This window comes from Pituophis catenifer, unplaced genomic scaffold (genome assembly GCF_029215685.1).
Source record: "Pituophis catenifer annectens isolate HBS135680 unplaced genomic scaffold, rPitCat1.0.hap2 SCAF_4, whole genome shotgun sequence".
Classification (NCBI taxonomy): Eukaryota; Metazoa; Chordata; class Lepidosauria; order Squamata; family Colubridae; genus Pituophis; species Pituophis catenifer.
The window spans coordinates 131,847,298-131,859,542 of record NW_027256884.1 but is presented as its reverse complement, the minus strand read 5'-3'; the positions used below and the strand labels follow the sequence as shown (position 1 = coordinate 131,859,542).

At 50.4% G+C, this 12,245-nt stretch overlaps 1 protein-coding gene across 1 annotated transcript; it reads right to left on the bottom strand.

The window, feature by feature from the left end:
* Nucleotides 1-259: 259 nt before the first annotated feature.
* On the bottom strand, nucleotides 260-6,197 carry CCKBR (cholecystokinin B receptor). Its single transcript, XM_070944165.1, has 5 exons — nucleotides 6,056-6,197; nucleotides 4,976-5,227; nucleotides 4,545-4,797; nucleotides 2,704-2,831; nucleotides 260-798 (listed from the first exon to the last, which is right to left on the bottom strand). Exons 1-5 carry the CDS (start codon nucleotides 6,195-6,197, stop codon nucleotides 260-262), a joined length of 1,314 nt encoding a protein of 437 aa, XP_070800266.1.
* Nucleotides 6,198-12,245: the final 6,048 nt, after the last annotated feature.

Below are 12,245 nucleotides of genomic sequence, written 5' to 3'. Positions count from 1 at the left end.
AGGGGTGATTCCCAGGGAAGAGAAGGGGTGTCTGTACGGGAGAGGGCCAGGGAGATAGGCAAGAAAACAGCTTTGTCCACCCATTAACCTCCCCCCCTTCAACAGACCTGCTCCCTCCCAGGTTTTTGGGCCCGTGGAATCTCCTCCTCAGCCTGGGGTTGGCAAGGGGCCGGCAGGCAGGGGAGGAAGGAAAGGCCGTGGGGTTTGGCCCAGGCATGGCCCTGAGGGTCTCCTGGACGTGGGGCCGGGCAGGAGAGCCTCAGTGCTCGGGTGGGGCTATGCTGCTGACTGTGGTGTAGCTGAACTTGGAGAAGGAGGTCCTGGTGGCAGTGGCCTCCTCCTCGGGGGCACGGCGTGGCCGGGACCAGCAGGGCATGGCGCGGCAGGTGAACGTGGTGGCGAAGGCCTGGCGGAAACGCTTGTTCGTGAAGCAGTAGATGAAGGGGTTGACGCAGGTGGAGCAGTAGCACAGCAGGTGGATGAAGGAGATGGGGGTTCCTGAGAGGGCGCGCTGGGCGGCCTTGGGGTAGAAAGCCTGCCAGGTGTTGGCCATGAAGATGGGCAGCCAGCACCCAAAGAAGAGTGCCACGATCACCACCAGCATCCGGATGACCCGCTTCTTGGCCAGCAGCTTGGCCTCTGAGCTGTTGACACGTGCCCGCTCCCGCTTGGCGCCGTCCTCCGGGCTCAAGGCCGGCAGCTCCATCGGGCTCTCGGTGGGCCAGGGCACCTGGACGTAGCAGCCGTCGCCCTCGTCGCAAGAGGCCAGGAGCTCCATGGTGGCCCCGTTCTGCTGACCTGAGGGAGGCAGAGACAGAGAGACACCTTGTGGGGGATGCTCGGCTCCTCGGAGCCTTTGGGGGATTGGGCCTAGGGTGCCTGTCAGAAGGGGGGCAAGCAGAACACCGTATCCTCCTGACATTCAGTGCCCGCAATCTTTCCCTGCTGGCAGTGCCCGTGATTCTGTTTGGGGGTGCTCTAGGAAAGGGGGCCAAATGGTGATTGCTGGGGAGGGAGCAGACGCCTGAACAGGGACCCTCTCCCGCTCCTGCAAGAGCAGGAGAGGCTGAGCAGGGAGGCCGAGCTGGCTGTCCCAGGACAAGGGGGAGCCCGGGAGGTTTCCGGGACTGCACCCCAAAAGGAGCAGCGGCTCCACCATCCTTGTCTGTGTTATGGAGAATGACGCCCCCATTTGCCTCCTTGGCAGAAAGAGCGTCAGCCATTTGCTCTCCCTCTGTCCTTGAGCACTTTCCCACCTTGAAGGCAGAGCAAGCGGCTTCTCCTTCTCGCCTCCTATTCAGTCCTGTTCATGCAGCTGGACCCTCCAGGGGCTGCTGTGAATGTTGCTCTCCGCAATTGACATGCCACTTGTGACCCACTTAAGAGTCATTTTTCACTTACTGCTGCCAAAAAGCCTGGAGTTTTGAGCTTTTTTTGGGGGGGGAGGGGTTGGTTGAGCATAAATGGAAGCATTCGCTTTTTATGTCCTGAATTTTATCTCCTCGGTTTTGGTCCAGCAATCAAACCTGCCAAGAATGGCTTAAATATTGATTGATTGATTGATTTTATTTTATTTATTTCTTTATTTTACAGAATTTATATGCCGCCCTTCTCCTGAAGGACTCAGGGCGGCGAACACAGAATTAATAACATACAATAATAAAAACCCACTAAAACCAGATTAAAATAATAAATACTAAAAACCCAAGGATCAGAATCAGCCCATTTGTTGGAATAACCAAGTCTTCAGGCCTCGACGGAAGGAGCGGAGATCCGGGGCTGTCGGTGGGTAGGTTGTTCCAGAGGGTAGGGGCGCCCACGGAGAACGCCCTTCCCCTGGACGTCGCCAGATGGCATTGCCTGGTCGATGGTACCCTGAGGAGAGCAACCCTACGGGAGCGGACAGGACGGTGGGAAACAGGCAGGAGATGGTCCTGCAAATTCCCCGGACCTCAGCCATGTAGGCCTTTATGGGCCAATACCAGCACCTTGAAGCGGATCCGGATTCGCTTTTTTTAATAAGGATTTGGTCCCACGGTGGCCTCAGATTTGATGGGGGTCACTTTATGGGTTTATCTAAGCTGTTTATAAAAGGGCACAGCAGGATGGGACCTGAAAGCCATGTCGGCTGTGTGCAATTGTTCAGCTAAGCTATGGGTCCACCTCACTGTCTTTCCTTGGACCCGACCTTTATTTTTGCTTGCCTACAAAATTGAGAAGCTAGGCTGAAAGCTGTGTTGAAATAAAGGTATATTATATCTACTAGATCCCCACGATCATCTAAACTGGTATCTATCCCCAGCCCAGGTGCACAATTCCTGCTGCTTTGCCCAATAAAATGCCTCAGCTTGCCAAACAGAACAGAAACAGGATAACAGAATTGGAAGACCTTGCAGGGAACCCCCTGCTCAAGCAGGAGACCCCAGACCATTTGAGACAGACCCAGTGTTTTTTTAAATAACTCCAGTGCCCCTTTTGACCACAGTGGCCGCCACATTCGGTTACAACCGAAAAAAGGTCATAAACTTGGGTCTGCCCCATGATGGCTATTATGGGCAGGTTCCATGGCAGTCATAAGTCCGTTTAAGGATGAGGGCAACCTTCTCCAACTTGAGATTCATCCTCCAGATCCTTGCTTTCTCATGGCACCCAGAGATCACCCCAAAGGGAACCTGTTTCCAGCCTCCTTCACCCGATACCCACCTTTGGCCTCACGGGAGAGATCCATCTCAAACTGGATCCCCCTGTAGAGCTCGGAGGAGATCAATCCATAAGCCACGATCATGACCAGCCCCGGGACAAGGAAGAGTATGATGAGCAGCAGCAGGTACCTAGCAGAGAAGGAAGGAAGGAAGGAAGGAAGGAAGGAAGGAAGGAAAGAAGGGGAGAGCCGCAACAGCCCCCTTCATCTGCACCAACTGAACCACTGCCACCAAGTAGTAACACACGTGGTCCTAAACCAACGGAAAAGGTGGATTTGCAGAAGATATTAGATAAACACACAGCCTGGATTAAAACCCTTCAGGCTTAGCAAGTGGTGCCAAAGGAACTGCTGGGCCTGGTCTAAGATTTATGCAGGGTCTTTTCTAGGCTGGGACCCCCCAAAGGCCAGGTGGGTGGAAGATGAACCTGAGGTCAAGCCCTCTCCCCTCTTGCTTCACGCACTTAACACGTCTCCCACGCTTGGCTATCTTCATCTCTTGCTGGCACTCCCAGGCAAGCACCAATGGTGCCCCTGCCCACGGGGTCACCCTCTCCAGACCACCACGGCTGGCTGGCTGGCTGGCTGGCTGGGTCCCCAAGGGAGCCCTTCCTCAGGGGGGAACGGTTCAAGGCCAGAAGAGGTGAAGATGGAGCCCAGCCCAGTGAGACCGTCTCTGGTGACATCAGCCTGTCAAAGAGCTCTTTGACTTGCGTCCTTCTGAATGTTTAAATCCTGTGGATGAGGCTGTTGACATTTGTCCAATTTGGGCTCCTCTGCTGTCATTCTCCCTCGTCACCCAGGTGCACATCAAAAGCACATGCTAAAGCCAGGAGACAGAGAAGCCCCCCCCCTCCTCAAAGTGCTTTGTGCTCAGAGGACAGCCAGATTCCAGTCCTGACCAGTCGGTCAGTGCCTCTCCCCAGGCCAAACCCTCCTCTGCCACCTGCCGCATCTCTCTCCTCCTGGAGGGGTCCCGAGTGTTGCTGGCCCTTGAGAGAGCCATGCAAAGAGATCGAAACAACCGGATCTCGCACGTGAAGTCCTCCTTGCTCTTAACTGTTGCCTTTCCTTGCCCCCAGCCTCATTTCCCAAGGAATGTGAGTGGGAAGCCCTTGCAAACCTCAGGATAAATGCTCAGATCCTGCCCACCCCCAGCACCGGCCCCTCCCTCTGGCTCCTGGGCTGTGCAGAGCTAAGGGTGGTCCTGAGGCCAACAGACACACACACACACACACAGAGATCACATTTCATACAAAGTCGCAGCCTTCAGTTTCAATGCAGAAGCTGCCCCACCTCCTAACGGATGCCAGACACTGCAGGGTTGATGCAGGGACATTGGCCACGGGGTGCCAGACCAAACGGTGCCAGAGGCGACCCAGCCTAAAACACAGGCTTGGTTCCTCATTCAGGAGGAAGAAATGCAGCTTAAGGCACCTTCCAACCTAACCATCAACCCCCAACCCCCCCCCCCCCCCGGTGCTGGATCTGCATGAAAAGCAAACGACGGAAGGTCTTCGTCCCCAACCATTGAAGGCTGCTGCTGGTGGCTGCCGTGGTCCTTGCTGGTCCTAAACGGGGCTTGGCCAGAGAAGGGACCCTGGCAAAGGCTGGGCCTCCCCTGGCAGTTCTCCTCTGAGTCTGCCTGCTCAGCTCATGGCCCCGATGCCAAGGGGGCTCAATCCGACCAGGCCCCCAGGAGCTGCCTCCAAAGGCCAGCTGGGGCTCCAGGGGAGTAGACCAGCCCTCCTGGCCAGGCAGCGTGGGCTATGGGGAAGCAGATGGAGGAGCCCTTGGAGGCAGCTCTACCCCCACGCAGTCCAGTCTGCCCCCCCCCACTTACCAGGCCTGCCTGATGTGCCCAGGCCAGTTGTGGCTGCACTGGGTGTGGTGGGGCTGGTTGCGCATAGGCTGGGTGGTGCTGTAAACCGGGTAGGGCAGCATCAGCAGCGCCGAGAGCACCCAGGTGGCGGCGATGACCCGGTAGGCATGGGAGCGGGTCTGCCACACGCGGGACTGCAAGGGCCTGCAGATGGCGCTGTAGCGCTCGATGGCGATGGCCACCAGGCTGAAGGTGGAGACACTCACCGACACCCCTGGGAGAGGGAAGGGGGAGGGGAGCAGGTCAGGTGGCACTGGGCGGGTCACCTGCTGCTCTTTCCCAGGGAGAGGGGGAAGGGGGCACAGGCCCTGCAGCCTCAGGGCAGCTGCCAGGCAAGGGGGCAAGGGGACCCCAAGAACACCCCCCCACCCACACAGGCCGAGCCCCCTCACCCATCAGGTAGGCCACGGCCTTGCAGACGACCCTCCCGAAGATGAAGTTGTGCATCAGGTTGGGGATGAAGGTGAAGGGCAGGCAGAAGAGCGCCATCATCAGGTCACTCAACGCCAGCGAGAGCAGGAAGGAGTTGGTGATGGTCCGAAGACGCTTGTTGCCTGCCAGCACCACGATGACCAGCGCGTTCCCACACAGGCCCAGCAGGAAGATGACCGAGTAGAGCAGCACCCGCACTGCCAGGGCCAGCTCTGGGGGGCAGAGCAGGGTCAGAGGGCCAGGCTGGGTGCCCACTGGGGGCAGAGGCCGACCCAGCAAGAAGCCTCCCTTCCTCCCTGTTAGAGCCTGGGCCAGGACCACCCCTGAAAGGAGATCTGGCCTGTGCCTTCCCCCCTGCCCCCCAGGCAGGAAGCTGGGTCTTGTGCCTGGCCTTGCCCTCCTGCCACCTGTGGCCCCCAGGCCTTGCTCCAGGCATGCTGGTAGGCAGGGACCCATGGAAAGCAGAGCGGAGGGTGGGGAGAGAGGCAGGCATGTTCAGGTTCAGGAGCTTTTACACCCAAGGCTTCCCTGCTTGTTCGGCTTTGGGGGACCCCCGAAAGGCCCCAGACTGGGGAGAAGCTCGGGGGCTAAGAGGGAGGCCGGTCTGTGCCCTGGCTGGCAGCAGCCAGGCTTCCTCTAGGACTGGCATCTCGGTTCGGGCACGGCACGTCAGAACCCAGTTCACCAAAGGTCTCGGGTCAGCCGCAGCGTCAGGCAGGAGCTCAGCGAGTCCAGAGCTGCCCCTCTCGGCCGCCCCCAACCCTTCCCCTGCGCCAGAGGGCCCATCCGCAGCGGCCGACGGGCCCGCGATTCCCGGACAAAGGGTGGAGGGGGGGGAGGAGGCGGCGCTCTTCATATGCGCAGAGACACTTCGACGAGTGGGGAGAGCAGAACCGGGGCGGCCAAGAGAGAGGCGGGTGCTGCTGCCCCACCGCGGAAGCCTGTCGGGGCCGGCCAGCTGCCAGAGGCGGGGACGAGCGGTGGGGTTCTCAGCGCTGCCTCGAGGGCGCGGAACTGACCGGGGCTGCGGGGAGCCTCACCTCCGGACCTGTGGGAAGCCTCGCAGCCGCCGCCGGTGCCGTTCCAGGAGCTGTGCGAGGAGCCGTTCTCTGGCCGGCAGAGCAGCGACGCGTTGAGCAGCCGCGCCTCCTCCATCGCGGCAGGCTCCGTCTGGCCGTCCATGAGCGACGCTCAGCTCCCGCCACGCCGGCCCTCCATCCCGACGGGGTCGCCGCAGCGAGCGCAGCCCCGTACGGGACCCGCCGCCGCCGCCGCCTGCTCGGCTGCCTCTGGCTACTCCGGGAGCCTCGGCGCCGCAGCGGATTCTGAGCAGCGCAGTCCGCGAGTCCCGGCGGAGCGCCCCCTGACGGCGACCGGCGCTCGCTGGCCCTGCTGCGGGGGACGGGCGGCTGAGCTGAGTGGCGGAGGCGTGGCGGACGGAGCCCTTTTCCCAGGTCCGGCTCGTCGGGGCAGGACGGGCCATGTGCAGAGTGCTTGGGGACTGCGGGGAAACCTCGAGGCAGAAGGCAGCTTGGCGGGATCCGGGGGTTAGCCAACCCATCCCGTCCCCGCGCAGAGGCGCCCCTTCCTCTCTTTTTGGGGGTGGGGGGGCTAAGAGCAGCCGCAGCTGCCGGGGCCTTCCGTCAGGCAGGAGAGTTTCCCAGCAGCGGCCGCCCTGCCAGGCACGTCCTGTTTGCTCGGGACAGCGGAAGCGCGCGGCCGGTGTTGACACAGGTGCTGTTTACCTGGCCAAGGCGGGAGCTGCGGAGCTGCACGTTACCTGTAAATGAATTCCGGCTGATCCTCGACGCTCCGTGCCCCAACCTGAACAGGAGCTCTGCGCCTGCCGCCTACCCAGCCTTCTCTTGTGCATCTTGGGGCGGGAGGGTTGTAACCTGCGTGGTGCCCCCCCCCCCCCCGTTAAGCCTCTTTGCGGCGCCCGGTGACCACAGGAGGGCTTGAGGCACCAGCGTTGCCCCCTCCCAGAACTCTTGGTGAAGTTGTCTCCCGGGCGTGGTCGACTGCTTGGTGGATCCTTTCATTGGGTGGGGCTGCGCCTGTGTGGGAACCTCGAGGCCCAAGAAAGTCACCTAGCCTGGTCATGGGACGCACCTTCCCAGGTTATTGAAGGCATGGGGGGGGGGAAGCTGCGCTCCTACAGGTGCCGACTGTCAGATGTAAATGCCTTATTCTCTAATGTGTAAATAATGTATATATGGAACATCAGGGGTTAACTTATTACTTGAGCTTTAATGTATTCATATTTTACCACTCCCATTCCTGGCTCCGCCCCTTGTATATAAAAGGAGCCATCCTCCCCATTTTCCTTGCTTCTATCTTGAATATTCAGCGAATATAGAATGCCTATTATGATTAAAGAGAATTATATTTAAACCTATAATTTCTATTATCTTTATTGAGTCTGATCCTGAAAATATTGCAACAAGCTGGTAGCAGAGGATGGTTAATTGACTCAATAAGTAATTAAAAATGTCCAAGAAAGATAGGCCCAACACCAGGGCCTACAGCAAAGAAATAGAAACTGATCAAGAGATGATCAACGAATCCACTAATGCGATTTCGAGAGAATCCGAAGAATACACCACTGAAGAAGAAGAACTGATGAGTGAAAATAACGACCAGGAAGAAATCGAGATAGAAAATAACGAACTCAGGTCAGAAATATTAAAAATACTAAAAAGCCAAAAGAATGATGAAAGCCTCATCGCGGACCTCCAGGAGATGCTGAGGAACAGCGGAGCAGCGAGAGAGAAAAACATCATTAAAGAAAAACCCAAAGATCAAAAAACTGTGAGTGAAATGACTACTGAGAAAATAGTTGTAAAAAAGAAAAGATGTGACCCCGCGCGAAATTTTGAACGGCAGCCATCTTGGTTTCAACGAACTTCAAAAGAGAGTGAAGCAGAGCCAATCAAAACGCTCAGTTCAAAATTTCTGGCGCGAAAAACGCTATCAGACGAAGAAAGTGAAAAAGAAGTCTCAAACTCTTCAGATGAACCAAAATCAGAAAGTGAAGACGATTTAACAAAGTCTCAAGTAGAGTCAGCAATGAAAACACTTTTTGCTGCTTTTGGGCCAAGATTGAAAATTTCTAAGACATCAACGAAGAAGCAAGCAATCAAACCGACAACTCAAGACCTGCACGCTCCCATCCTGACTTCGAAAACGACGACACCCGAGCCCAGAGAGCCATGCCGATTCCGTCCTACACCGCAGACAGAATCGAGTGCCAGCACACACAAGAGAAAGAGAAGAACCGCCGCCATCACCAAAGCCCCAAAAACCGAGCCAGAGACCGACTCATCTGAAGAGGAGCGGATCGAGAGAGCTGAAATGGAGAGAACCTTCCACAACGGCGCCAAAGAAGAAATGAGCAACGCGCATGTGCAAAACTACGTAGACGGCCCCGAAAGACTTGAACTGGCCAGAGAACCGCGCAGACTCGTTACAAGCATCCCAATGCCGTTCTGTAATTTCCTGCACTTGAGAGACCACGGACTGCCTCAGGTTGTAAGTAATGGACAAAATAATGTGGGGAACTTACCCAGTGACTTCCCAAAACTTAGAGTTGATGGCATTAATTTACAAGAGTGGTACCAACAGCTTCAGGTTATTTTTATGAAAGAAAATTTACTATTCTTTATAACTAGTCCTCCAAGAAGACCTTGGACTTTAAAAATAGACTGTTTACATCATAGAGCATTTTTCATAATAATTTCTAGCGTGTCTCCTGCAATGTATCATAGCATCAAACCAAACCTAACTGTATCAGAAATAATTCAATGCATGTTTAATCTATTTCACAGCGATAGCGTAGCCACAACCACAAGAATGTCTAAGGATTTCTTTTCTTCTAGAGTGAAACCAGGGGTTTCTATAAGTGAACATTTGATAAATCTAAACAAAATAAGAGCTGAGCTGCAATTGAGGGGGGAAGTGATTTCAGATCAAACTATGAAAAGTGTTATTATCAATTCACTTGATCCATCATGGGATAGCTTTATGTCACACTTAGATACCATTAATTTGGGATATTTATCAATAGAAAGTCTATCTAACAAATTGATAGCAGAAGACAATTCAAGAAAAAATCGTTCCAGTAACCAAACAGAACACAAATCTTTTAGGAAAGTAGTCTTTCAAGATAAATATAATGAGGTCTTTAGATGCCACAATTGTGGATCCAGGGAACACAGTAGAAGAGACTGTCCCAAAGTCCCAAGGGAGAGACATAGACCAGAATATAGGAGCAAATACAATTACAGACAATCTTCCACAGATAGACACAAATATAGAAGCCCACCAAACTACAGAGAAAGTAGAGGGGGTAGAGAAAATTCAAAAGAGAGAAAATCTGGGTCACTAAATGGGCTAAATAAACAAGACAGCACCAAAACACAACAAGATGAGAACAATAATTGGCTTATTGATTCTGGTGCAACAAATCACACCACTAATAACAAAAGTATATTATCTTCATTTACAGAAGATAAGTTTGTGATAAAGGTAGCTAATCAAGAAAAGGTTCAAGTGTTAGGCAGAGGAAATGTGACCTTGCCTGGTTTAGGGAAAATAGAGGGGGTATTATTAATCCCAGAAATACCTCACAACATACTAAGTGCTATAAAACTAAGCAGAGAATCTGACATCAATATAGTTTTCTCAAAGGGGAAAGCAACTATAGAAAAGAACAAAACAAATGTAGGCACTGTGATGATAAAAGGGGGTCTACCCTATCTGATAACCAAAGAAAGATGGTTACATAACATTGATTCAAATATGGAAGATTGTATTGAAGCAGATGATGAAAATGTCAGTAACAGTGACAATGATGAATGTAAAATAACTCATGATAACAAAAATACACACAATGAGAAGAAACCAAAAATAGGTAAACCAATTCATGATGAGTGTGCTCATATCTTACATAGGAAGTTAGGACATGCAAGCTTTCCTGTAGTACAAAAAATGACTGAACACGCAGAAGGTGTAAAAATAAAAAATTGTGAAAATTATTTAGAATGCTCAGTATGTAAATCCACCAAACTAAAAACCAGTCCTAGACCAAAAAAATCTAACAGATCAACTAACAATATTTTTGATTTGGTACATATGGACTTAGTTGGTCCATTAACTCCATCAATTACCTATAGAAAACGTTACTTCCTAACAATAGTGGATGATTACAGTCGCTATGGTTTTGTTTACACATTAAAGCACAAGGATGAAACCTTTCAGAAATTTAAGGAATTCTACAAACGCATAGAAACACAACATAATATCAGAATAAAACAAATTATGACAGATAGGGGATGTGAATTCATGTCTAAAGAATTCTCCCAATGGTTAAAGGATAGAGGGATGCTACATTTCACGTCCAATCCATTTTCTGCCTTTCAAAATGGGATTGCAGAGAGAAAGAACTCCACACTACAAACCATGATTAGATGCACATTAGAAGATGCTGGTTTAGGCAAACAATTTTGGTCAGAAGCCTTACATTATTCAAATTACACTCAAAATAGAACATGGTCCAGTATTGTGAATAAGACACCATATGAGGTGATGTACAATAGAAAACCTAAATTAGCACACATGCACATATTTGGAGTTACTGCAGACGTGCACATACCTAAACAATTGAGGAGAAAGGGAGAAAACGTATCCAGGAGATTAAGATTCATGGGATACGAAACTGGAACCAAAGGGTACAGATTCATCGATAATAATAACAAATTTATAGTATCCAGAACAGCTGTGTTTCATGAGCAGGCCAATTGGTCTAAGTTGCACCTTAATGAAATTTTTTCTAATAAAAGCAAAGATAATATATCTTGCGAGGAAGGAACAACAGAAAATCAAAATATTAACAAAAGTAAGAACAAAACCAAAACTTGGACAAATAGTCAGCATAAAATAAAGACAGACACATTAACAAAAAAGGAAGCCAGATATTTGCATGACAACCATAGCAAACCTGAAAGAAATATTAGAAATAATAGAAACCAAATACCAAATAAATACAAAGATTATATTATGCATATGGATGGAGAACAAATAACACCTAATACATATGAGGAAGTATTGAAACTTCCCCGTGAAGAAAGAGAAAAATGGGAACTAGCTATGGAAAAAGAAATGAAAAGTTTACAAGGATTAAATGTATTCACACCTGCGATCGCACCTAAGGATAAAACAATTATAGGTACCAGGTGGATTTATAAAATTAAGAATTTAGAAGGAGGAAATACCTTATACAAGGCCAGACTAGTTGCACAAGGTTATGCACAAAAATATCCAGAAGACTATACTGACACATATTCACCCACAGTGAGAACAGAGAGTGTCAAAACAGCTCTAGTAGTAGCATCTGCACTCAATCTAGACGTGTTTCAATATGACATACAGACTGCATACTTACATGCAAAATTAGATAAGGAAATATATGTAAGAGCACCACACAGTCAATACACTAATAAGAACGAAATTTGGTTACTAAATAAGAGTCTGTACGGATTGAAGCAATCTGGCAAAAGATGGTACGATTGTTTGGTAAAAGTACTAAAGACCATGGATTTCAACGCCACCACTGCTGATAACTGTTTCTTTGTAAAAAAGAGTAATGATCATATTGAATTTGTATTAATTTATGTGGATGATATTTTATATATTGGAAAGCATAAAGAGAGCAGGGAAATCTTTGTAAATAAGTTAAACGAACACTTCTCATTGAAATCACTAGGTAGAGTGAATAAATACCTTGGTGTACAAATTAACAAAACAAAAAGGGGATTCAAACTTACTCAAAAAGATAAAATCATTGAACTCCTAAACAAATGTAACTTAAATAATGCCAAAACATGTGACACACCTATGCAAACTGATTTTCTTAGAAACAATGATGAATCTTCCCCTGAGTTTAAAGACAACACATTTTACAGATCAGTTATAGGTTCACTCCTTTATATATCTAATTGGACTAGGCCAGATATTGCATTACCTCTCAATTTATTGTCAAGATATGTTAGCAAACCAACCTTGTATCATTGGGAAGCTGTCAAAAGAATTTTAAGATATCTGAAAAGTACATTAGATTTTTGTTTAATATTGGAACCCAATAATGACAAAGAACCAAAAATTACTTGTTATGCTGATGCAGATTGGGCTGGTGATACATCATGCAGAAAGAGTACCTCTGGTTATGTTTTT

Excerpts from the sequence above, each read along its gene's own strand:
- CCKBR (XM_070944165.1), bottom strand. The coding sequence starts at position 6,197 with ATGGACGGCCAGACGGAGCCTGCCGCGATGGAGGAGGCGCGGCTGCTC. Across the intron at positions 5,228-6,055 it reads GGCTTCCCACAGGTCCGGAG|AGCTGGCCCTGGCAGTGCGG; the intron begins GTGAGGCTCCCC and ends TCTGCCCCCCAG. Across the intron at positions 2,832-4,544 it reads GGGCACATCAGGCAGGCCTG|GTACCTGCTGCTGCTCATCA; the intron begins GTAAGTGGGGGG and ends CTTCTCTGCTAG.